Below are 26,991 nucleotides of genomic sequence, written 5' to 3' on the forward strand. Positions count from 1 at the left end.
TAATTTAACCAATCTTGCAGTTTGGTACTGCATGCCGAATAATCCTGGGAACTGTAAAGCTCTGCAGAGGGACTTGAGGGCTGTTATGATAATGAAGGTCCTATTTCACAGGAGACCATGAAATGTTTTCCATTTATCAGGTTTGCCTGTGAAATGTGGGGTTGCATTAAAAGCACTCATACATTCATTGTATCCAAGATTAACACTAATTACAGTAACTAGTATTAACAACTAGTTATTATCTGGTCCACTGGAATTATGCGGCAGGAGAGGGTCAAAATATGCAACAGAGTTGAGTAAATTATGCAGCAAGAAAAGGCAAATTATGCGGCATAATGCAGCACATTTTGTAATAGTATTACTTTATCAATGTGTCTTTTTTTAACTAGGCATTGGTTGCACCTCATTAGTAACAGTTTAACACCCAAATGAAACAAGAAGCAACAAAAGGGTGACGAGTCCATCTTTACAAAAGGTCTTCAATCTCACGGCAACACGTTGCTGCATTTTTAGTAACTTTTGAACCTAAACACTTTTTTTTGTTAAAATCTGCAGATTATGCAGCATATGATGGATTATATGTCAAATGCTCCAAATCTATAACTTTGCAAAAATTGCTGCGGTCGCACAGTCGCATAATTCTAGTGCCCCTGGTTATTGTTTACTACAAAGACCAAAAGTACAAATTTCGTCCTGCCTCACATGCTCCAGAGGTGTATACAAAAACTGCCACACTTTTGCATTAGTTCCTCACAGGGCATTTATGCAGTTACACTTGTCAACAAGCATTTTCAATGCAATGGGTCTCGCATTTGTTCGAGTTAGAGCTACTAGCGTTGTAAAGCAAAACAAACGCAGCGCGATCGCGCTATGTGAAATGCAGCGCGATTGCGCTGCGTGGAAAATAAACAGATAAAGTAGTCCAGACTCCAGGCTGAAAACATCGAGCCTCGTATGTTTTTGGTACTTTACCGGTGCTGTGTAAGTGGGCTAAACACCGAAAAAGGCATGACGTATGCATGCCTTTCACAAATGAAAGCAAGCGTATTTTAAAAGGTAAGCCCACGAACCAATGTAAGTGACTGGCGTGGCATGGGCGTGGTTTCAAGCCCAAAGAGAGATAACAGAATGGACGGAGCACTTTGTGCTCGCCCATAAAAATGAAGGGACAAATGTTTAAAGAAGATATGAATAAGCAACCAAAACCCCATATTTGCAAAGGATATCGTGGAATTAATTCCTTCAAATTGAAATCCGTTTTTCTCATGACAAAGTTAACTGTTTTAAGAATATAGCGCACAATTTTTTTTGGAGTTCAGTAGATTTTCATGAGTAGCCTTTGATATATTTTTTTACTAAGTAGTAATTTTACTAAAATCATGGGTGTGATTGTAGGACTATAAGTCACTATGTGTCTGATTTAGATCTTGGCGGAGGGGATATCCAATCAGCCTTATTACAGACCCTTTATATCCAGGATATCTGTCACGTTTGTGAGGCCCTGTGTGTATTTTATGATTGCAACGTTATGATGCCTTTCTCCATTATACCTGAGGCAAAAGCATTTCCAAGTATTACCGGTGTTTCCCCTATTTTATAACAGAAAAAACGTATTTGCTGATTAAATTAGTAAATAAATGAAAAATGGTGTCATTGATGTGTTAATAACCTTAACAATTATGATTTATTATCAGCTTGACGGAAAGAGCTCAGCTTTTGAAGAATGTTTTTAAGAAGAACACGTCAAATTTGTATCGCTCAGAATCATTACAGCAAAACCTTCTCCGTAAGTGGTTTATAGTTTTACTTTGTTTTATGCTAGTGATACCATAAACGCTTTTTTCTGAATTTGTTGAATTCTTTTTAGTAAGTAGAGAGGTTACAGCCACTGTGCCTACTTGAAGTGGGTAAAAAGACGTTCTCAACTCGTAATGTGAATTATTGTGCCATGATTACATTACCAACCTCACCATGAGGTGTAGCGTGCTCCCATTCTTGATTTATATAGATTTGGGGTGTTCTCGGGGGGCCCTGCCGCTCCACCCCAAAGCAAGTTATAGAGCCGTTCTGACTCAAAGGCAGAATAGAAATAAAAATGAATTTATTTCACATTGGAACTTTCTAATAAGCAGTTATCGACTAAGTCTGCAGAAACAATTGGTAAGCAGTGCAGTGAAACTGAGAAAGGTTTTTGGAAGACAGACATATGGAGGAGTCGAGTGCAGGAACACTTCGCAGATTGCATGAACACGTCAAAAAAAAGCTAAATCGTATTAGCCAAATGTTTAATCAATGTGGATTGTTAAAAAAAAAAAAAAAATACTTCGGGGCTATGCGAGTCGTTTAAGATTAGTTCGCACAGCAGTTTAATAAAGAATAATATATTGGAGACCCAGAGCTCCAGGAAAGAGCCTTGTTTGAATGGAAACTTCGGTGCCTTTTATCTGTTGACCGCCAACCGATAAGCTGCTAAGAGTGACCTGAGTTTGAGATTAGTGTAGTAAGTGTTGCGCTCAGTGGCGTAACATTAGCCCCCGCGATGAGGGGGGGGTGGGGGGGGGCGAGCTCCAGGGTGCCTCCTAGGGTGACCACCCGTCCGTTAATTTCACGGACTGTCCGTAATTTCGCCCTGCCGTCCATTGTCCGTGATGAAAGTCTTCACGGACAGCATTTGTCCGTAATTTTAGCCTTTCATCTAAAGGACAACGGAGGCAGGGCGAAATTACGGGCAGATCAGTCTCCCCAGCCGGCTGGAAGGCAGGAGGTCTCCTGTGCTCTGAGGGAGGGGCAGACAGATAACAATCAGACCTTCTTGCCAGGGGGTCTCCTTCCCTAAAGACATGCAAATGTGGGCAACTGGTAAATTTGCAAATGCAAAGGGGCTTGAAAACCTGCATTGACTTTACTAAAAGGAGTCACTTTAAGTTTTCTGGTGGCAAAGATATTTCTTTTAGAGAGGTGTTGTAATGGTGTTCCAAAGTGAGCTGTGGGGTGTGTGGTTTTAATGGAGTGTTATAACATTTTTTAGTACTAGGTATAAACTGTATATTATTCAAATCTGTATTTGAAAAACACTTTTTTTTTTATTTAACCGAAATGTGTTTGCGCATTTTGTAGCAGCCTTTATTATGATGTAATTGTATTTTTCACAGTTCTTTTAGGTACCTCGGAACCTCATAGTTCTAACAAACATTGGCAAAGCCAATAGATCTCATCTACGAAAGAGTTATTGGCCTTGCTAATGTGTTTTAGCCCTTAGCAATGTTGTACACCAGAGTAGCTGCTGTTCAGCATGGCTTAAAGTTAGTGGCATAGTTGTGTGGAGTGGAGTAGAGTGGCATAGGAGCAGTGGTGTAGAGCCCCGTGGTGCAAAGTATAGTGCAGTGGGGTACAGTGCAGTTGTTTAGAGTGCGTTAGCGTAGAGTACAGTGGTTTAGAGTGCAGTGGCATGGAGTGGCATGGGACAGAGTAGAGTGGCATAGAGTGCAGTGGAGTAGAGTGGCATACAATGGAGTAGCAGAGAGAGCAGTAGTGTAGAGTGGTGCAGTGGCATAGATTGCAGAGTAGACTGGCTCATCCTCCTCTTTTATTATCTTTGGTTGGTAGTCCGGGCTCCCATTTCTGAGATAAATGTAGAGTCCCAGACATACACTCTAGTGTTGTGAGACAAGAGACAAGTTATGGGTACATCACATCCTGACATTAGGTGTGAGACTGTCGCCCACACCATCTGCCCTGCCTCGTTAAGTTGAAAGTCCATGGGCGGTTGGGGTAAGCCAGATGTTTTTGTTCAATTTGTTTAAACTAGCATAAGGTTAATTACCTTAATGTTTCCCAAACTGTTTGCCAGGGGTTTTAAAATGTTCAGAAACATAATCAAAATGTTGCTGTTACTTTCTCTTCAGGAAAGATCGGGTAGATTTGGGTAGGGGTGATGGCCTTGCCGCAGTACTGAAGGGCATTAATTTACTACTGAACAAGGACGTAATGCGACACCTGAATGTAGCATACCAGGAGGCAATCACAAAAAGACCACAGTGAATAAATAGTGCTATGTTAAAAAAGAGTAAATAAATGCACTGACAACATAGTGAGGCATGGCCTCTCTTGCGTGTGTCTGTAAAACTGACGTTTGTTCTTGAATTTTTGTACTGAATTTTTACCCTTTGTCCTGAATTTTTGTCCTGAATTTTGACCCTTTGTCCTGAATTTTTGTCCTGAATTTTGACCCTTTGTCCTGAATTTTTTATAGTCCTGTCCAGAATTTGCCTCAATGCCAGGTGGTCACCCTAGTGCCTCCTCAGCACACTACGCTGTGCAGGGGCGGCAGGCCCCTGATTGGGTCCATGGGGGCGGCCTGTCCTCCATGCTCATTGCAAAGGGGGAGGGGAGGGGGGCGGGTTTAAGTTTCGTTACGCCAGTGGTTGCGCTAAAATGGTTTCTGCAATAAAATGCGAACGTGAGCTGTGAATTAAAATGTTTTCCATCGTGTTGGTATTAATGTAATTTGTGCTGCATATCTTGGGGTTACTTAAATTCAGTGGCTCTCATTATACAATCAGTAACTCTCACCTCATGTTGGGCTTGGCAAAAGTGGATCCCCCCCTGTCTACAGGGCAAGTGAGTGGGCGAATGACAATGCAGACGTTGTGACTAGGGGGTGACTATTCATAAGGTGAGGCCTGGGATTTCTGTGGAGACACCGCCCACGTATTATTTGTACCCTCTCTGTTTTTTTCGGTTTTAAAAAATTCCTGAGACGCGTTTATTCTGCTGGCGTTAATCGGGTCTGAATAATTCGTGTAATGGTCGCTGAATACAAATGGGTCTGACGTTTGCTCTGACTTGAGCCTGCCTTTTATTGATTCCAAAGAGTTGACCTCTAAGCTAAAGTCATTTTGATTTGCAAACCGTACCATAAAACATTTCTAAATAGACCGCTGCCAGAACGCAGGAATAACGACGTAGCATTTGATTCTATCCATTAATGACAATATTTTTACTTCTCACCATCATGTTGTGTATGTCTTCTATATAAAGCAAACGTAGGGACTGTTACTCATGGTTTACATGAACTCAACATATTTCGCTTGCATCAGATATGCATGGCAATTGGACAATGAGTCTGCATCGATTTGGCACATAAGGAACAAGGAATTTATGGCCACGCCTAGACCAAACTATGCTATAAAATAGTTCTAGCCCATTGCCATATTAAAATGTCGGCTACCATTGTGTTTTCTTAGTTTCAGAAGTTCACTTTTTTGGCCCATCGTTAGGACCTGCCTCCGTTTTTTTCGAATGGAAACCTTACTGCTTTGTCCTGAAGCTGCTTCATTCAAATTTCCTTTTAATTATATAATTGTATGTACATTTTATGCGAACTCTGAGGAGATATCAAAATGCATAATAATAGCAACGCTATCTCCCAATGTAAAAGGGATTGTGGCAATGAAAGCATGATTGAATGTCAGCGACCCACCTTATTGGCTCATGCAGCTAGATAATGTTCACCGAACCTTTCTTAAACAGTATATGTAATACACATCTGTAATTGAATGAGACATATATCTATCCTTCTCCGAGGCAAGTTGTATCAGTAGAAAGAAATAATCTAAAATGCAAGGAACATATAGAATATAAGCATAGAAAAAGAAAACGAAGAAAGAACTCAGTGGGGCAATTCTTCTACAGCATTCTAAGGGGAAACATCACTTACAACGCGGTAATGCACACACCGCATTTACAACGCAAATGCGTTTACCACGCATGACTTTAGCACGAATATACCCTTACCACGCATGCCTTTACAACAAATTTTGTTGTAAACGCATGCATGGTAAAGGTGTATGGTGGTAAAGGTTTTAAAGGTAAGTACAGGTAAGTATTAGGTGGGTTGAGTGATGTATGTATGTGTGTGTGTGTGTGTGTGTGTATATATATATATATATATATATATAGTTTAGAGTGGGTAACGGTTATTGGTGGTAAATGCATTTTTAAGTTTTAGGATGGGCATGGGATTTGGGGTGGTAAAGCCATTTTTAGGTTTTAGGGTGGGTATGGGTTTTGGGGTGGTAAGGGCATTTTTAGGTTTTAGGATGGGCATGGGTTTTGGGGTGGTAAGGGTATGTTTAGGTTTTAGTGTGGGTATGGGATTTGGGGTGGTAAAGGCATTTTTATGTTTTAGGGTGGGTATGGGTTTTTGAGTATTAAGGGCATCTTTAGGTCTTAGGGTGGTTATGGGTGTCTGATAGAGACTTCTAGTTGCAGATTCCTAACCTTAAGAATTTCTACCAGGCGTCCGACTAGATTCGGAGATTTTTGTTTGAGCAATACCATTGCGAGTCGGTAGGTGGCATCGGTCGACTCCACGGGCGTCGTAGTCGCGGTGATGACGTCGGGAGTAGTACATAGATGCTGCCTTCACGCAGTGATGTCAGTTCTTTGCTTTCGGTGACACGAGCTGCTCCGGACAGAACTACACTGGTTTCTTTTTTACTGAATTCGACCGTTTTGGCGACCTTTGAAGTCCGCTATTTGGTGCATCAAGGACGGCCCGAAGTCCGGTTTTAAGCCGTGTGAGGACTGTCATGCATGATGTTGGTGACGGAGTGCCGGGCCATGCACCTGAAGGCCTTGAGGGAGCAGTCCGTCAAACTCATGGTGGCCCGGCACTCGACTCCGCGGAGGCCCCGATCTCGAACAAGAGTAAGGTCTGGAGACCGTTTGCGGAGCCATCAGCACTTGTCGTCTTCAAAATCTTCAGGTGCAGGTAAGAAAAAGAAGTCGCCAAAGAGGTCTCATCGCTCGCCGAATTCGCTCTGCGCTTCCACGAGTTTCCAGGAGCCGTAGCGAGCCCCGCCCAACTTAATTCTATGAGGCCATGCACCTCATCTTTGGGCGGACCGACCCTGATACAGCACCTTCGGGCCAAAGGGGTTCGGTTGAGGGGCCTTCGGGTTCTGCACCGGCTGCTTCGGCTCCGGCCACTGAGGTCCCCTCAGGATTTACTCGCGGATCCACATCGGCGCCGGTCGCACCATTGAGACCTTCCCCGGTGCCTGGTCGATTGTCAACGCTTCCGACGTCGGTAGTGCCCACTATTGACCCGATCCTTATCCCCGACGACTCGGAGCGGCATCAGCCGACGCCGCCTTTGTCTTCGACGGGACCTATTCACTCAGGTCGGATTCAGACCCTTTTTCCTATGGGTAGGAATTCGGGGAAGGATTGGAGAGGGGTCCCTGGACCCTTATGAATACCAGGATGACCCACCTTTGGACTGGGCGCAGGAATTGGGCGACGCCAGTGGTCTGGATACTTATCCAGATGCTGGCATGCTGTCTCCTCCTACCGTGGCTACGGTGGAGGGAGCAATTTATGGTATGGTGGTCAGTAGGGCAGCTGACTTCCTTGGCCTTGAGCTTCCTACTGTAGAGGCCAGGCCCAATCTCCTGATGGAGGTGCTTCAGCCAGGGGCTCCTGTGAATAGGACTATTGCACGCTGCCATTGGCCCGCTCTGATTGACCCTAAATTCCTGTCCCAACACACCACGCCTAAGAGTCTTGTCATTCAGGCTTCCTCTTCTTCAGGCGCATTCCCTTCCGCACCCCAAAACAGGGAATCAAAAAGGCTGGAACAGTTTGGTAAGAAGTTGTTTTCTTCCTCCATTCTCGTGCTGTGAACACCGCATGCCTTTTGGACCGCTATACCCACTCTCTGTGGGATATGGTTGCGAAAAGTTCTGCTGCAGATACCGGAGGAGGCCCGTGCTATAGTCCCCCAAGCTATCAACGATGGGAGAGATGCAGCGAAGTTCACAATCCGTTGTGGGCTGGACACGACTGACTCTCTGGGCAGTTCGGTTGCTACGACGGTGGCCTTGAGATGCCACGCCTGGTTGCGTACTTCTGTTTTTTCTGGTGCTCTCCAACAGTCCCTCATGAACATGCTCTTTGATGGCTCTCGTCCCTTTGGCGACAAAGCAGACTCAGCCTTGGAAAGATTCAAGGGTTCCCGAGCTACAGCTCAGTCCCTTGGTCTTTCCTCTGCCCTTCGCCCCCTACAGTCCGTTTTTCACCCCTTTCGTGGCCACGAAAGGGGCTCACTGTCGCATCCTCTGACCAGCCACTGTGCCACCCATGCTGTCCAGCCACTGCGTTGCCGGGCACGCGGAATCCCAATGTGTGGGACAGGGAACCAGAGGTTTGCCCAGTCCACCTCTGCCCCTGCTGCAGCCTCCAAACCCTCCTAGTCTGTCCCGTCACTCCCATCCAGTTGGCGGCAGGATTCGCCATCACAGATCTCTCTCCCTTCCCCAGCCAGATCTATCTATAGTGACAGATGTGTCACTTGTGGGTTGAGGCGGCCACATGGGAGACGCAGAGATCAGAGGCCTCTTGTCTCCGGTGGAGTCTGGGCTCCATATCAATCTTCTGGAGCGCCGGGGGATCAGGCTTGCGTTGAAAGCATTTCTTTCCTCTCTCAAAGGGAAAATAGTGCAGGTGTTCATGGACAATACTACTGCCATGTGGTACTGCAATAAACAGGGCAGAGTAGGGTCCTGGACCCTTTGTCAGGAGGCACTATGCCTCGGACATGGCTGGAACATCAAGGCATTACCCTGGTGGTTCAACATTTGGCTGGTTCTCTCAACGCCAAAGTGGACGAACTTAGCCGTCGATGCACAGCCGATCACGAATTGCATCTCCATCCGGAGGTGGTGCAAGGTCTCTTTCAGCAGTGGGGAGAGACTTGGTTAGATCTGTTCGCCTCTGCAGAGAATGCGCAATGTCAGCTGTTTTGCACGTTGGAGTTTCCAAGGCGGCACTCGCTCGGCGACGCTTTTCATCTTGAGTGGCACTCCGGCCTCCTTTACGCCTTTCTGCCTATACCACTTCTGCCCAGAGTTCTCGAGAAGGTCAGGAATGACCGGGTCCAATTCATCTTGCTGGCTCCAGACTGGGCATGGAGAGTCTGGTATCCAGAGCTATTGAGCATGTCCATCAATCCTCCACTCAGACTGCCTCTTCGGGCAGATCTTCTGTCGCAGCAACAGGGGTCGGTTCTTCACCCGAACCTGTCCAACCTCCACCTTCATGCGTGAAGATTGATCGGCGACAGTTGACGACACTTGATCTTCCACCCGAAGTCTGTGATGTTATCTTGGCAGCCAGGCGTCCCTCCACCAAAACTGTATACGCCTGTCGTCGGAATAAATTTGTGGCATGGTGCACCAACAAATCTGTTGATCCCCTCTCTGCCCCTCTATCCAAGGTTTTTTTGTTCATTCTTTCTTTCACCCAGCAGGGCTCTGCTTTGGGCACCCTTAAAGGATGTTTATCTGCCATTTCGGCCTTCCTTAGATTACCTTATCAGCCCTCAATTTTTAAATCTCCTATTGTCAATCTTGTCCTTACTTATTTAATGTGTACTCCCTTTTAGCCGATGTGCAATTGCCCCTTACGGCTCCTCACCTCCAAACTGTCTTTCTTGTTGCCATCACCTCTGCTCGCAGGGTGAGTGAGCTTCAAGCCCTTTCGTCCAAACCTCCATACTTTTCTGTGCGCCCTGACAGTGGTGTTGCGCATTAAGGCTTCCTTCCTTCCAAAGGTGGTTACGCCTTTTCATTGGGCCAGTCCATCACCCTGCCTACTTTCTACGCGCCCCCACTTCCTTCTCATGAGGAGGAGAGACTCCACCTCCTGGACCCAAAAAGAGCATTGGCGTTCTATCTTAATTGTACTAAAGATTTCCGGGTGGACGATCAACTCTTTGTCGGGTATGTGGGTGCGAAAAAAGGTAAGGTGGTACAAAAACGTACCATCTCTCGGTAGGTACTTCTTTGCATCAAAATGTGCTATGCTTGGCCAAGAAGCAACCCCCTGAGGGCCTGCGTGCTCATTCCACCTGAGCAACTGCTGCTTCCACTGCATTAGCACGCAGAGTTCCTGTCCTGGATATCTGCCAGGCAGCTATGTGGACATCTCTGCACACGTTTGCTAAACACTACTGCCTGGACAGTCAGGTCCGTAGGGGCGGCTACTTTGGTTGTTCGATCCTGAAAGTCTTCCTAGTATGAGGATGGCATTGCTTGGGTATCTATTCTAAGGTAATGAATCTGCAACTAGAAGTTTCTATCAGATGTACAAGTTACTTACATTTGGTAAGAAAATATCTGATAGAGACACATTCTAGTTGCAGATTCCTTACCGACCCACCCATCCTCCCCGCTTGCAAACTGATTTCTAGAGACAGGGATTCCCTCTTCAGGTCCTTAGCTCTGGCGCACCAATCTCAGTGTTCTTAGCGGCTCTGCGCTTTGGCGTGGAAAGTCGTTAAAAGAAACTGACGTCACAGCACGAAGGCAGCGTCTATGTACTACTACTGATGTCATCACGGCGACTACAACGCCAACAATGCCCGCGGAGTCGACCTACGCCACCGAATGATATGCAAGGGTATTGCTCAAAGAAAAATCTCCGGATCCAGTCTGATGACTGGGGGAAATTCTAAGGTAAGGAATCTGCAACTAGAATATCCCTCTACCGGATATTTCTTTACCAAAGGTAAGTAACTTGTACTTTGGGGTGATAAGGGCATCTTTATGTTTTTGTGTGGGTATGGGTTTTGAGATGGTAAGGTAATTTTTAGGGTTCAGGCTAGGTAGGGTTTTTTGGTGGAAAGGTGTGTGTATGTGTGGATATATATATATATATATATATCCAGAAAAATGGTGTATTTAAATCGCACACCAAGGGCTGCACATCATTCAATACCAGCTGGTAAAATACTCAAAAAACCACTTATTCTCGATAAATTCATCGGCTGCTATTTATTGAAAAAAGATTAGATTGCAGGTAAATCACACCAGCAAAAGTTGGTACAAAAAGCACAAAAAAAAGATCGACAATGTGCCCACCATTCAAAAGACACACACGCTGTCCCAACCAAATGTCTACGCGTTTCGGCCGAAGCCTTCAACAGGACATTGGCAGACATTTTACACTCAACTATTTAAACCATATAGTCCTTCTTTGATGTTCATTGCATAGCTCAAGAGAAGTGCAAATGGAGCGGCCATTTTATAACGTCACAATTTTAACTTAAAAATGAGAAACTCCTAATCCTGTGCATGTTTTGAAATAAACTATGAACTAAAAATGTGACATTATATATTTCTCTCATATTATAATACATTATCACAAATATAGTCTGGTCACCTGTGAACACTAAAAAATTAATTAATTGTAATCACAGTCTACAATTCTTGAATACAAAACAAATCCCATGTATGCTATTTTTTTCCTCTCTTTCTCAATTTTCCTTTTTCCTTTTTCCTTTTACTCTTGATGTCCACATACTGCCCACTTATACCTAATAATTTTAATTTTGATTTTGATTTTAGTTTTAATTTTAAAAGCCTGATATATAAATGTAATTAATTAATAATATAAATATATAAATATATAAATATATGTACTGCCAATTGATTGCAATACATCCACTTCATATACAGGCTATAAATAGATGACAAATGATGACAAATAAATAGAGTAAATTCAGTCAATTCTGAAAATACAAAATAAAATACAGGTAAAAGCGATTTCAACGTGGAATAAATAAATAAATGGATATTCATCATCATAATTCATTAAATTAGTCATAGTCCTATAAATTAATATATTCTAAAAGGAATCTGAAGAGATTAATTAATAGATCCATATCATAGGTCAAATTGTTATCGATTAGGAAATTGTAAATAAACCCCACAAATTCAGCAACAGGAGAATGTATATGTGCGCCGCTATCCTCCCCAAGGACCTATGCAACAGTATAGGAATAAAATAGATGAGTATAACACCCTAAAAGTGAATAAATTATTAATAAAAAATTATTACCAAAATACACTAAGTTTCAATCCGGCAACATGCTAATAATAATAATAATAACAATAATGATAGAATCAATCAGTAAGGATCCTAACAAAACACAATATTCTAAAAAATTCATCAATTTAATTTCATGTTTTCTATTGGACAAAATCTATGTGTGAGAAAATGTAAAAAAATGTGTATATCTCTGTATGGGAAAATCTAAAAACTTACAGATGTACATGAAGCTCTGCGTCCAAGTTGTGACCCCAAGGGTGTTCTGTACCTAAAAGTAAAATAGTTTTGGACTCCATTTGTCTCAAATGTGCAATTCTATTGCCTCCTCGGGGATGGGCCGCAATGGTTTTAACACCATAAAATGCTAGGGAACTACAGTTACCTTCATGTACATCCCAAAAGTGTTTAGCTAAAGGATAAGATGGATCATGATTCTTAATGGCTCTGAGATGTTGCAGGAACCTGACTTTCAGTTTATGAATGGTACTGCCCACATATTTTTTGCGACACCCACATTCAATGACATATACAACGTATTCAGTTTCGCATGTGATACGTTCAGTTATGTCACAAATTTTTCCTTCGAACGTGGTGTATGTCTGAGTATTCTGTGCATACAAACATGATTTACAATGTCCACATTTCCAAAAGCCCAAGCTTTTTTTAGCCAACCATGACATATTAGTTTTGGGACTCTGAAATAGGCTTCTGGTAAGATGGTTACCCAAAGATTGAGTTTTGCGATATGTGATACATGGATGTGGACCTATACTGTCCTTGATGGCAGAATCATGTCTCAAAACATGCCAATTTTTCTGTATGATATTATTTAAATGCGAATGTTGAGAATTAAACTCTAATATCTATATCTATATATACACACACACACACACACACACACACACATATATAATGTAGGTTATACTTACTTTTTACTGCGCATATGCCTTTACCAACTGCGCCTTTACTACGAAATTTTCGTGGTAAAGACGTGTGGTAAAAGCATATGCGTGGTAAAAACATTTTGTGGTAAGTGCATGTGTGGTAATTAATGACCATGCATTGTACTTACCACGTTGTAAAGGCATGCATTGTTCCATCATACATCCCATTCTAAGCTGAGGCTGTTGATGGCCTATAGAATGTTAGTGCATTACAATTTCCTGGAAAGGTATTTTCCTTTTTCTGAAGAGCATCTGTCAAAAGAATAATATTCTAACTCCTCCAAAATCTGTAGCATGACAACAGTTTTGGAACTTTGCTTTCACACAATGCAGGCTAAGTTTAATCTCTTTACAGAGACCATCACTACTAGGCCAGGCTCATGGATGTTACCATTGAATGAAACTTTACTGGACATCATGTTATCTGCATGGGACAAACTGCCAGCGGTCAGTAGGTAAACAGCCAGAAAACAAAATCAGACTCCTTTAAACCCCATCTTTCTCTCTTATCTGACACCAGAGAGCCTGGTTGCTTAGGCTTTCCTTTGCCCTCTGAGATCTAATAACTTTACTTTGTGGCCCAGGAGTCAGAAAACCAACAGGGGGTTGCCTCTGGCAATGTAAATCTCAAGATTCTGACTTCTGGTGGTACATTACTATCATACTTTATGGGGAATAGTAGAATGTTTAGACTATAGAAGAACATTTTCTAGTTCTTTATGGATGGAAATGAGGCAACAAGAGAGGCGATGCCTACAGTTCTCAACATAGTAAATGCTGTGGCAACATCTGTGGGTTTCATGTGTTGTGGTTTTGGTTCGCCACACCTAAATGCCCCCCACTGACTTCAGGGTAAGTCCGGTAACAGCTAACTGGTATGCAGGGCTCACGGATGGCTGAATTCCTCTTCTGACCAGACTTTTCACATGTTCTAAATTCCACAAAAATCAAACAATGATTCATCAGCATTATAGATCAGGTATCATGTTGTAAGGTCTTGGGTTTCAATAAGATGTCATTGTCAGATCTAGATGACAACTCTATGTGAACCTGGGGCTTGGAAATGGCCTTTTTTGTAGGGTTATCCCCAAACTTTTTGCCTTCTTCCTCCTATTTTCTCATATTTGTTTTTGCTGGTTTATTGTCTCTGCGTACTTTACCACTGCAGATCAGTGCTAAAGTGCAAGTGCATCCGATGTATATTGTATTGGTAATCGGTTTATCTGTGATTGGCATATTTGATTTACTGGTGAGTCCCTAGTAAGGCGCACCACAGGTGCCCAGAGGCTGTAAATCAAATGCTGCTAGTGGGCCTGCAGCACTGGTTGTGCCACCCACATGAGTAGCCCTGTAAACATGTCTCAGACCTGCCACTGTAGTGTCTGTGTGTGCAGCTTTAAACTACCAATTTGACCTGGCAAGTGTGCCCACTTGCCAGGCCCCAAACCTTCCCTTTGTGTTCATGTAAGGCACCCCTAAGGTAGGCCCTATGTAGCCCCCTGGGCAGGGTGCAGTGTATGTTAAAGGTAGGACGTGTACTGATGTGTTTCACATGTTCTGACAGTAAAATACTGCCAGATTCGATTTTCAGTGTTCCAAGGCCTATCTCTCTCATAGGTTAATATAGGGACTGCCTTTAAATATCTTTTAAGTGCAGTTTCCCATTGAGAGCAGATAGAGATGTGGAACTTGGGGTGTCTGAACTCAAAATTTTAAAATACACCTTTTGGTAAAGTTTGTTTTTAGATTGTCAGTTTGAAAATGCCACTTTTAGAAAGTGGGCATTTTCTTGCTTAACCATTCTGTGCCTCTGCCTGCTTGTGTATTCCATGTCTGGGTCAGACTGACAGTTGGGCTAGTGTGAATTCTCTATAGACAGTAACGCAAAGGGAGATGGGGTGTATCCTGCATACCCTGACGATTCTCCTGGGCTAGAGTGGGAAGGGAGGAGCTGACACCTACATCTGAAAGAGCTGTGCCTTGTCATGACACAATGCAGTCTCCAACTCCCTGGTGTGTGTCCAGGGCCAGGTCTGGGCAAGGCAGGATCTTGTGAACAACAGAGACCTCTGCCAAGGAGAAGAGCTGGAGGAGGAGTACTGCCCCTTTGCTGTGTGTGCTTTGCTGGGTTGGGCTGCAGTTGCTGCTTCTGCCTTAAAGAGAGCAAAGAGTGTACTTTGCTTTTTATCCTGCTTGTGAAGTTTCTCCAAGGGCTTGGAGTAGAGCTTGCCTCCTGTTGGAAGTCTCAGGAATGTCAAAGACTTCAGCTTCATCTACCTACAGCACTGGGAACTGTATTTTGTGCTGCAACAGAAGTGAAACCACTATGACACCGTCAACGACGCCGCTGACTGCACCGTGACCTGACAACCATGCCCAAACTCGCACCGCAACCCTGGTTTCACTGATGCCACCACCTGACGCCATCACTGAGCCACTGCTTGCATCGTGACATGTTGGCCCCACACTCTGCATTACCTTCCTCACACCGCAGCCTTGGCATCCCCAATGACGCCCCTCTTTGCTGACACCAACACCGCTGCTTGCACTGTGGCCTGAGGATACCGCTCATGAAGTACACGACGCACCATCCCGTACCACAGCCCCAGTCCAGCGACGCCAGCACCATCAATTACAGTGTTGTCAACACACTGCTCTGCACCGCGAACCATGGGTGCCGCACAGAGCTCACCCCCCTGCCGCACCGCCACCTTGGTTCTACAGATGACAGCTTTTCAGCAACAACGACCCTGCCTGCACCATGATCAGGAGACACTGCACTTCGCACTTCCCCGCTTCACACCACAGCCCTGGTCTCACCAACGCCGCAGGACGCGGTCACCGAGCCGCTTCCTGCACCGTGTCCTGTGGGCACCGCACGTCGCATAATCCAACTTCGCACTGCAGCCCGACGCCATCCACGCCAGTGCACCTGACATCATCATCAGCCCAGATTTCGATCTGCAATGCGTGTGACTTCAAGGGCCTGATGACCTCCGCACCGACTGCCAGAACCGACACCAGTGATGCCGCACTCCAGATCTCATCACGAGGACCACAACACCATAAATTTCCAAGGGCCAGCTACAGTGTTGGGTCTTCCCGACAGTGTAGCTGGCCCACAACGCCATGGCCGGAAGATTGGATTTGTTGTCCACAAGGCCGTGATAGCCCCAGATGGAGCTATCGACTTCAAGAAACAGTATTCTTAAGTTAATTCTTGCAAAATTCATATCTTTATTATTGTATGTTGGATTTTTCTTGTTTTAGTCTTGTTTTACACGGATCAATATTGGCTATTTATCTAAAACTGGTGTGGTGTCCTTTTGTAGTGTTTTAACTGTATTATTGTACACATTGCTTCTGAGATAAGCCTGACTGCTTGTGCCAAGCTTCTAAGGGTGCGAGCAGGGGTTATCTGAGCTGGGTATCTCCCTTATCCTGGCGTTAATGAGGGTCCCTACTTGGACAGGGTGCAAACTGACTGCCAACTAGAGACCCTATTTCTAACACTGTGGCCATACCGTTACAATGCAACTCCTGTAATTCCAAGGAGCCGAAGGCATTCTTGGGGCAGAAAGCCAACTTGTTCTTAGATCTGGTCAATAAAAATATCCCAGTGGTCCTTCTCCCCCACCTCAGGCAAGTGACCTGCAGATAGGCCCTTCTACAAAAAAATACCATACCCACCATTGAAAGGACAGGTATACTTATTTGAAAAGCCTGCCCCACTTCCAGGCCTATTTGAAGAGTGGCCCCAATGGCCTTCCTCTTCTGTTTTTTGGAGTGGATCCTGGTTTTCTAGAAACTTCAGTTGAAATTTCTAACTCCACCCATTTGGGGCCATGTTGGTACTTTTCAGTGCTTCTTTCTTTCCTCTAGGCCCCTTCGGGGTAACAAGTGTGGGAAATCTTCCTTTTCTCCGTGGTCACCCCAGATTTTTTGCCTTTTACTGGACTCTATATTTTTGTTGGCTATAGAACTCTGTGCACATTTTCCCTTCTAATCTGAAGTAAAGAGCTTGGACTCTCCCTTTAACCATTTTCAAATTGGCATACTGCTGATTTGTGATTTAACTTCCCTATAATTCCCTAGTGTATGGTACAAAATGTACCCAAGTGCCTTGAAGTTAAATGCTACTAGTGGAATGCAGTATCATTTTGCCATCCACTATAGTGGCAGTGAAAACATTGCTTTAGATCTACACTGTAACCTGGCTGTAACAATGCAAATCATGCACATCAATGAGTTAAACTCTTTTGTTGGCAGGTCAGAGCTTTCTTTTTAAATATTATTAAGTCTCCCCTGTTCAGGGCTTGTATCACACAATTCAGGATTAATGGCATATGAAGTAGGACATGTAGAAATTTAAAGTTAGCATGTCCTTACAGTAACAACCACCTCAAAGTGAGCTCATTGTAGGGAGGCTGGCTGGCCCATAGAGAAACAATGGGAAGCAAAATTAAATACTAATACTGTATTTTGGGACCAGGACTATATAAAAAAAATAATTACACAACTATTTTATTAGTTATTAAAAAAACACTTTGGTGGTAAAGTAGGATGTTTATTAAACATTCAGGAAAAGCAACCTTTAGGCAGTTACCCTTTTATCTGCTTGAACTGTCATAGCCTAATTAGCACAATCCTTTGTTAGCTCACAGCCAGTGATTAGCCTTTGAATAGGTGTTAAGTTCTTCCCAGGATCTACACACCGTGATTGATAAGTTAGCCTGAATGGGCAGGAATGACTCCTTTGACCTCAGCAGAAGAGTGAGGGCTGCAAGCAACCTTTTTGACATCCCAGTGTTAAATCCACTTGTTAGGTCTGCTGTGTTCACACATAACACGTGGGGTGTGCTTGAAAGGAAGAGAACAGGATGCCAAGACCATTGTTGTGTATCCACTGTCTGGCTGCTGAAGAATCCTTCTTTTGTCCTACCAGACTTCTGTCTCTGGGATTATTGTGGGTACAGTGGCTGCCGTAAACTGGATTTTAATGTTATACATGGGAGGAGTCTAGGATTACCATAGTAGATGCTCCACACAATTCCAGCCCCCAGAGTCCTTGTTTAGTGTGGGTGAAGTCTTTTGCTATCTTGAAAATGCCCAACGTGGATAGAGTTAGGGCATGTCCAGGAGTCATTCCCACCCACAGCACTTCTGGACCTAGGAAAGAACAGAAGAGTGCTTAGCCTGCTGGATGTGACCTAAGAAGAGCCATGAGGACTGGGCCTGCGTCTTCTTGTGCCCAGAAGAAAGACGTGGACTTCAGGGGTCTTAAGGCAGACCTCCCTTTGAAGCTACAGGGATACAATAAGCTACAAGAATCCTTTCCTGCAATTGCCAGATGACCAGTGGCAACTGGACCTGGACTGGACCCTGCTGTAGGCCACTGTCTGGCACGTGTGAGTCGTTAAGTGCCTCCTGCCCCCCCCCATTGTCCTGGGTGGGGGGGGGTTTCTAGAAGTAGACTATTGTGATAGATTGGGACCTAAGAAACTAAGGGGCCTGATTTAGAGTTTGGCGGATGGGTTAGTCCATCACAAATGTGACAGATATCCCGTCCGCTGTATTACGATGTCCATAGGATATAATGGCATTGTAAAACAGCTGCTGGGATATCCATTACACCTCCATCAAACTCTAAATCAGACCCTAAGTCAATAGGTAAGTCTTTGACCAAAATACACCTGATTAGAGTGTCTGACCCACACTTCAGCACAGTTAGCCTCAAATTGTGCATATCTTCTGGTCTAGTGCTATCAGTGATTATCATTGTACTTAAAACTTTAAAAAAAAATCTTATTCCTGATCCACTTATTGGATTTTTGTCATATTGTTTATCAAATTTTACTCTCTCTTGGTTTGGGATTTCTGTTGTTTTCTAATTGCCTTTATTATTGTTTTGGTACTGCATAACTACTTTAAACATTGCCCTAAGTGAAGCCTTTGCTCTGTGCCATACCTACTTGGGAGCTGAGCTCAGGTTAATTTACTGATTTTTAAGGGTTCATCCTGACAAGGGTTGTGATTGTTCCTTGAGGTGGGTAGTTACTACTCTATTTAATCTAATTTCTTATATCAAGAGTGGGTCAGACCGTTGCTGCTCAGTGATTCTGTCTTTTCTGGCCTGATGCTGCCCGACTTTGTGGCGTCACTTCCTTGAATTGCACCTACATCAAAGAATCTGGCACCATTGTCCTCAACACCGCTTCAGATGTTGGCTCAGGCTTTAGCTTGGAGAGGATCTTAAAAAGTCCATTGAGGGTCTAGGGAGAAAGTAAACATGTCCCTTGAGGACCAACCCTTCAATGACTCTTTTCAGAGCCAAGAGGTTCACACACAAGGAAGAACTCTTTGCCTCTGATCATATGCACTTGATATACCCACTATGAATTTTAAGCAAATGGATGAAGATGATTCAGTGATTGATAACCTCATGATAGCTTGGCATACTTGCACCTTCAGAATTCCAATGACCTTGATACTTCCCAAATGGTGATATTTGCCCTCCTTTGAGCACCTTTCTGGGGAAGTAAGGTTGTTTGCAACTGCTTTACATAAATTAGCGGAAGCAGTTGGAGTCCATATCCAACATTAGGAAAGAAATCCTGCTGCTGTTTTGGCAGTTTTGAAGTCTCTTCTTCCTTTCAACAAAGCTCTATTGGAACTGGTACTGGCTACCTGACAGAAACCCTGTTCAGGAATGGAAGTTCAGAGGCACATTGCTTGATGCTATAGGATCATACTTTCTGATCCAAAATAACATTCTTATCAACTCACCCTTGTGAGACCTTGGTGGTTCAAACATTTTCAGTAAAACTGAACCTCACTGCTGTACCTGCAGCATCTTTGGACCGTGAGCCCAAAAGACTAGACTCCGTGGGATGCAAGATTTCACATCAAGCAGTTTAGCTATACTCATTGGCAACACCACATGCCTTCTCATGCAGTCTATCTATTCATTAGGACTCAATTTTCTGACTTGGTAAAAGTCAGTCTTAATATCTTAACACAAATTTTGAAATGAGGACTCAACTCTGCTGACACAATGGCCTATTCTATAGCTATGAATGTTATTCTGATTGAGCATGCCTTCATATGTTCCACTAGATTTTCTGGGGATATCCAGGCTGCCCTAATGGATATGCTGTTGGGCAGCAAGAATCTCTTGGACAAGAAAGTTGGCTTCTCTTTGCAACACTTGAAGAACAGTTACATTACTGCACAATTGTTGGAACTGGCCTCCATGGCCAAACAATTCCACCAGCAGTACCTTAATTTCAAAGCTTTTCCAGGAGACAGACTTCTCTGGAGCAGCATACCCTACCCCACACATTAGTGATCCTGCAGCAATTCTTTCACTGTTTTCACAGACGAAGTGAAGGTAAGGGGTACTAGCAACACTCTCCACTTGCAGATTTTGCAGCCCCAAAGCCCTCCATCATCAGAATCTGGTGAGAGGAGAGTTTCCCATTTTCGCGCTCAAGGAGGGTCAATTACCGCAGATCGCTGGGTACCCCAGCTAGTCTTCAAAGATTATGTGCTCCTTTTTTCATCCACTCCACCAGACTCCCACCGGGAAGTGCATTCCAGCCCCTGAGTTGGTCTTTAGACAGAGGTCCTGACCTTGCTGCAAAGAAGGGCTCTAGAAGTTGTCCCCAGGATGAAAGTGGCATGGGATTTTGTTTCTGTTTACTCCTTGGTTTCCAAGAAGGACAGTAGCTTCAGGCTCAATTTGGACCCAGGGCTCTTGAACGTATTGGTCAGTCAGGGCAAATTAAAAACAATTCCCCTGAATCAGGTTCTCTACACCCAGAATGCACATAATTAGGTTGCCCCTGTATCTCCAGGACAGCTATTTTCACCTGCTGATCCAGCTCATTATCCTTCACTTCACTATGGGGTCCCAGCACTACCAGTTTGTCGTACTGGCTTTTGTCTTATGACCACTTTGCAAGTCTTCACGAGGGTGCTGACTGTGATTTCAGCTTCCTCAGAAGGTTAGAATGCCATGTATTTCTATACTTGGGGAATTGGCAGGTGGAAGGGCTTGTGCTGGTTTTTGTCCATCTAGGATGCACCCTGCCCTTGCTTTATTGCTTGGACCTCTCAATCAACCAGCATAAGTGCCACCTTCTGTGAACTTAGCGGTTGGCCATCATTGGACTATATTCAGTTTCATAGATCTCAAACTTCTAATGGATACTTCTACCTGCAGATTCCTCATCTTTAGAATATATGCATGTGCCACACTGGAACCAAAAGATTTTTCAGCATAGGATAGCTCTTGTGTGCCAGTTGGTAACGTCATGTGGCTCCCCATCCATCAACTTTGCTCTGCTCTGTAAGTGGCAGCTCGAGCCACATATAGGAGCCATCCCAGCGTGCTGATGTCAGTTACTTTCTTTTTACGCCTTTGTATGCGGATCCAGAGCTAGCTCCTAGTTTTTCTTGTCAGTTGACCAGCTTTTTCCCTTCAAATTTCATTCCACTGTGCAAGGGAACATGCCCCCTGCCAAATCAACAGGGTTTCAGCTTTGAGGACTGTCACAACCAAATGTTTCTGACAGATCCTCATGAGGTGTCTCTCTGATATTTGAGGTCAGTCCATGACTCCAACTGAGGTGAGGAGTGTGCCCTGTTGTATCCGAAGGCAGTCAGGGAACGCAAAGCCAAGCTATTTGTTATTGGGCACAGCAGGAAATTGTATATTAGCCACAGCAGGAAGTCATGTATTGGCCACTTCCACTTGAAGTCCAGAACATAGACCAATTCCCGCTCTTGGGGCCGGTGTTATGACAGGTTGTTGTTGAGTTCCAAGTCTTCTGAGGAGTCTGAGTCCAAAAAAGAAGTCCAAAAAAGAAGCCCAAGAAGTCCAAACAGGCCTCATTTCTGCCTCGTGCCCTCTGTTGGGAAGTCACAAGGACGTCCAAGTGCCCTCAAGTCTCGCTACATGTCCCCTACCTTGGAGCCAGTTCCACCACTGATTCCAATGCACCCCATGTTTCTGGGACCATTGGTGATGCCAGAAGAGATTGAGGCACCTAAGGAAGCCAGGCTTGACATCTTTGACACCCTACCAACTTCTTCTTGGACACTTTCTGCTCCATAGTTTCTGCTCTGAGAACTCCAGTCATGTTACTGGTGTCAGGTCCACACTTGGTGACGTCTGTGCCTCTTAAACACATTTATTGTTCAGCTGTAACTCTGGAGCTGACTCCACGCATTGCACCATGCCAGAGGATTACGTAAATCCCATTGTTCTGTCCAACTTTGAACTAGATCTGCCTCAGCCGAGGTCATGTCCTGGACCAGTTGTGGACTGACCTGACAAGCCCCTGTTCACTTTGACTCTGACAAAACAGCACCTTTGCCTAGGAGCCCCTCTCCAGCACTCCAAAAGCATTTTGGATCAAATTCTGATGAAACCCAGCCAGTCTTTGCCGATGACGGAGGTAATGAGGATGAATTGACTCCACAATATGATGACAAAGGTTTCTATTTGTACCTACAAGATGCCAGTGGACTGAAAACCTTCACTGACATAAAACTGGGTTCTCCTTCTGGACCCTCAACAAAGAGACTTCCTCATTAGCTGTCTCCATTAGATGGGCAGCAGAAGTCCTGGACAAACAATTGCCGTCTGTTGAGGTGAAACCCAAGGTCCTCACTGATGTTTTGCAACCCTTTTTTTAAGCCCTTGCTGCCATACAGCAGAGTCCTGACTGACTTTGTCATGGACACCTGGGCTAAGCCTCGTTCCTATCCACCAGTAAATAGACATGGAATGATCTGGAAATGCTCTGGATGACTGGGCTTTTTGACACAACAACCTACTCCAGAGTGCCTGGTGGTTCATTCTTCCACTGGCAGGATCTGTCCTAGGTCTTTCTATACACCTCCTCTAGGTAGAAGATAGAAGAGAATTGAGACATTTGGGAAATTAGAGTTGTCTTCAGCTAGTCTCGCCCTTAGGTCAGTCAACGCCAGCTGTTTGTGGTAGGTATTCCCATGCATTATGGGATATGGTAGTAGAGGTCTTGCCAGCAGGCCCAAAGAAATTCCACACCAATTTAACGAAAGCTATTCAGGATACCCAGAATGCAGCCAAATATGTCAGACGGTCAGGCCTGGGCACGACTGTCCGTTAAGGCAGAGCAGTTGGTACTAGCATGGTGCTCCGCCACCACACTGGATGAGATCCACAGGCTTCTTGGGTGACATCCAAACATAACTCTTGGATATGCCTTTTGATGGATATCACCTGTTTGAAGTGAAGACCAAAGAGAGGATTATTGATCTCTTACATTATGCTTATTGGCCTTGCCAGGTGGCGTATGCAGGCTTTGCCGTGGGATCTATAGTCCGTGTGCCCAGCACTAACCAAGGGAATCTATTGGATTTTATCCAGGTTTCAGAGGAGACTAGAAAAGATGTGCAGTGGTGGTAGCTCAATTGCAGTTGGAACAATGTGAGACCCCTTTCTGAGCAGCACTCAGCGCTGGCAATGGTGACAGAACATCACTGCTGGGTTGGGGTGGTCATCTGAGAAAAGTGGAGGTCAGAGGGCTGTGGTCTTTGGCAGTGTCATCTTGTCTCAATTTCTGTAGGACATATTCAAGATTCTCACACTGACTCTGGTTCTTTTGGCACTGGATCTAGGACACCGGGTGGTAGCACTGGACCTGCAATAAGTCTTCCTGCCGTCCACAAAAAAGAGACTGGTTAAAGTCCCGATGGACAATACTACCACATTGTGGTCTTGCAACAAGCAGAGCAGCGTGGGAAAGTCAATCCAATGTCAGGGGGCCCTGCCCTTTTGGTTCTCAGTAAATCGTTAGGCTGTTAGTACACCACCAGGCAAGGTTTTTAAACACCAGGGTCGACAAACTCAGCCAGCAACGTCTATGGAATCACAAATGGCAATTTTACCTTGGGGTGGTGCAGGGCATCTTTTAGCAATGGGAAGAAGCCAGGCTCTCTCTCTTCACCCCCAAGAATGTGCACTGTAAACACTTTTGTGCACTGAAGAGACACATTCTGCCTAGAGTGGAGCTTGTACTCCCTATGCCTTCTTCTGCTATCTCTCCTGCCTCAAGTTCTAGAGAAGATCATGAATGACTGGACACAGAGCCAGGAGAGTGTGATACCCAGAATGTTTGGGCATATGTCCTCTTATCAGGCTGCTGCTTCTGGAGGATCTTCATTAGCAAGGCAAGGTTTTAAACCAGAGCCTGCACAATATACACCTCCATGCGTGGAAAATTAGTGGCAGCATTTGAACTTCGTCCCAAAGCAGTGGATGTCATACTTTCAGCCAGGCTTTCTTCTACAAAACCTGTTTACACTGGACACTGAGATAGGTTTGTGACTTGCTTTGGCACTGTTAAGTTGGACACATTTCAGGCCAACCTGATGGATGGCTTGTTATTTATTTTATCTTTGGACCAGCAAGGACTTGCAGTGGGCATATTTAAAGGTCTGTGGGTCCTTTTTGATTTTATCAGACAAACTGTCTTTGTTCACATCACCTGTTGTGATGCAATTTTTGAAAGGTTTAATGCACATGTTTTCTCCTAAATCCTTCATGATACCACATTATGAACTGAATTTGACTTAGAATTTTCTTATGTGCATTCCTTTAGAGTTGTTGTACAGCTGCCCTCTACCTCTTGAAGACAGGCTTTCTCATTGCGATAACTTCAGCTTGTTGAGTAAGAGCGCTTCAGGCATCTTCAGTCCAGCCACTTTTCACCTCCCTCTTTCTAGACAAACTGGTGCTGAGGTAGAGCGGCCTTTCTACCAAAGATTGTTACTCCCTGTTGTACGAGGCCGGCTCCGTTTATGGTGTACACCTATGTTAAGGTAACCCTTAGTGATATTGAATAGGTGTTTAGATAGCAAAAGCTATCTAGCGGTAGCTGAGACGAGGTACTGAAGCTTATCCAGAAGGTATGTAAAGCACTTGCAATACCACGGTAGTCAGACAGTAACTCACTCTCAAGAAAGAACCACACAAGTGTTGAAAAAATAGATTCTTTATTACAGCACTACTACTAGACTAGCAATGTGTATATCTCTTTTTGGAGATATCTCTACACACTATATAAACAAAATATCCAACAGTATTAGCACAAAATATACAGAGACCGATGGTGGGGGACAAACATAGACTAAGAAAGTGGCATGCGAAATAGTGACCCCAATCCAGGTAAGTGTGGTAGTTAACTAGGTGCTGTGGGAAGGTGAACAAACCAGAGGAAAGTACAGCAAGTGTCCCCAGCGACCAGTTGCAAGGTAGTGACCTACCCAGTTGTCCCATAGACTAACACAGGGAGTAGTGGTTTGAGGTCGTGTAATTCAGGACCCTTCCCAGTGGACACCAAAGAAACCAACAGACACGAGGAAGGTTGGAGAGTGCCCCCACCCGAGGATACCCAGAAGACAGGAGTGCCTACACCAGGGGACTGGATACAGAGGGGAGAAGGCTGGCGGAGCCCAGGGACATATTCAGGACGTGGAGGACCCTAAAAGGAAGGGGCCAGAGTCCAGCACCTTTGGAGGTGCCCAGGTGATGCAGGTGGTAGTGCCCACCCTGCAATTGGTGGAGGAATAAATCCATCTACGGGGACGAGGAGCTGCAGAAGATCCCAGGAGTCACCTATGAGCTGTTCCTCTGCGGTCACTGGATTGCAGGAGGGTCGGTGATCAACCAGATCACCAACAAGCAGTGGCAAATGCAAGCAGGAGCTGAAGAGGTATGTGCAGATTTTTGGGGACCAGCAAAGTCCAAGAGACTCTACCCTTGAAGGGGAGTCAGGGCTTGCCCTCAGCATACAGGAATGCCAGCAGAAATTGTTGGAGCCCCCACAAGTGATCCACAGGCAATGGGCACATGGAGTCACAAGGAGGCCTCAGCAGCACCACAAAACATAAGTCCCACGTTGCAGGAGTTGCAGGACAGGGGCTGACCGAGTTGAAGAGTGCTGGAGGCCGGTGCTTCTTGGCACCTGAAGATCTCCTAGAAGAAGTGTCCACAAGCCTTGGCAAGTGCAACAGTCACAGTGCACAGAGGTTCCAGTCTAGAAGAGGAGGAGACACTCTATTGTGTGGACCCTAGAAGAGTGCGGACAATCAGCTGTTTCTGGAAATGTGTGGTGCAAAGAAAGGCAAGGCAGTGCAGAAGAGAACCTTATCCCCGTGAGTTGTCCTTTGCAATAAGATGTGCTATCTGTTGGTCAAAAAGCAGTCTGCAGAAGGATTGAGGGCCAATTCCACCAGGGGCACCGTTGCTACCACTGCACAGGCATGCAGAGTGCCTGTCCTGGGTATTTTTTCAGACTGCAGCGTGGGCATCAATGCATACTTTCATAAAGCATTATTGCTTTGACAGCCAGGCTTTACTGGAAGCATATTTTAGCCATTTGGTCCAGCAGGACTTTTTGCTTTGAGTCATTCCATAGACCCACCACAGGGGAGGTCCTGCTTTGATATTAATTTTAAAGTTGAGGAATCCGCTGTTAGAAGTATCTTTCAAAAACACAGGTCTCTTACCTTCTGTAACATTCTTTTTGGTGGATACTTTGCCTAACTGCAGATTCTTCACAGCCCTCTGCCTCCTCGTTCTGTGGAATGGGCTCTTTTCCATCTAATAAGGTCCCACCTTAGAAGTCTGCACACTAGCACAAATAATTGTTTTTCAACTCTGCACCTGAGTGCGTAGACAGTGTCCGGAAAGAATCTGACGGCAGCACTCATGGGTGCCACTTCTATGCAGCACCAGTTGTCACTTGCAGGGTGAAGTGAGGTTGACACGGAACCATACAACGCCACATACCGGTGTGCAGTGTCTATGCTGAAAAATCTCCTAGATCCAGAATGGCTCCTGGAGACATTCTAAGGGTGAGTAATTTGCTGTTATGGTATCCACCTGAAAGAGTGTTACCAATGCTAAGTAACTTTTTCTTTTGTGTCACTGCATTTTTTACTGATTCTTTCACAGTGCTTTTGAATGCTGCTCACAGTTGGTACATCCATATTTTGTCAGCGATTTGCAATTCATTCTATAACAAGATGAACAACTGTGAGAGGTTTTCTCCGATATGTGCCTCTTTGCATTCCAACAACCACCCAACATCAACACAAT

The 26,991-nt window shown here is 44.7% G+C and overlaps 1 protein-coding gene across 4 annotated transcripts in view; it reads left to right on the top strand.

Moving 5' to 3' along the window:
• Window positions 1–26,991, top strand: part of ATP8A1 (ATPase phospholipid transporting 8A1) — a 944,803-nt gene that overhangs the window by 908,258 nt on the left and 9,554 nt on the right. For all 4 annotated transcript variants that reach the window (XM_069201769.1, XM_069201775.1, XM_069201788.1 and 1 more), the window contains one exon: window positions 1,695–1,786. In XM_069201769.1, the coding sequence (XP_069057870.1) occupies window positions 1,695–1,786 (92 nt within the window). The remainder of the gene's footprint in view (window positions 1–1,694; window positions 1,787–26,991) is intronic.

The sequence above is a fragment of the Pleurodeles waltl genome, chromosome 1_2 (genome assembly GCF_031143425.1).
Source record: "Pleurodeles waltl isolate 20211129_DDA chromosome 1_2, aPleWal1.hap1.20221129, whole genome shotgun sequence".
Lineage (NCBI taxonomy): Eukaryota > Metazoa > Chordata > Amphibia > Caudata > Salamandridae > Pleurodeles > Pleurodeles waltl.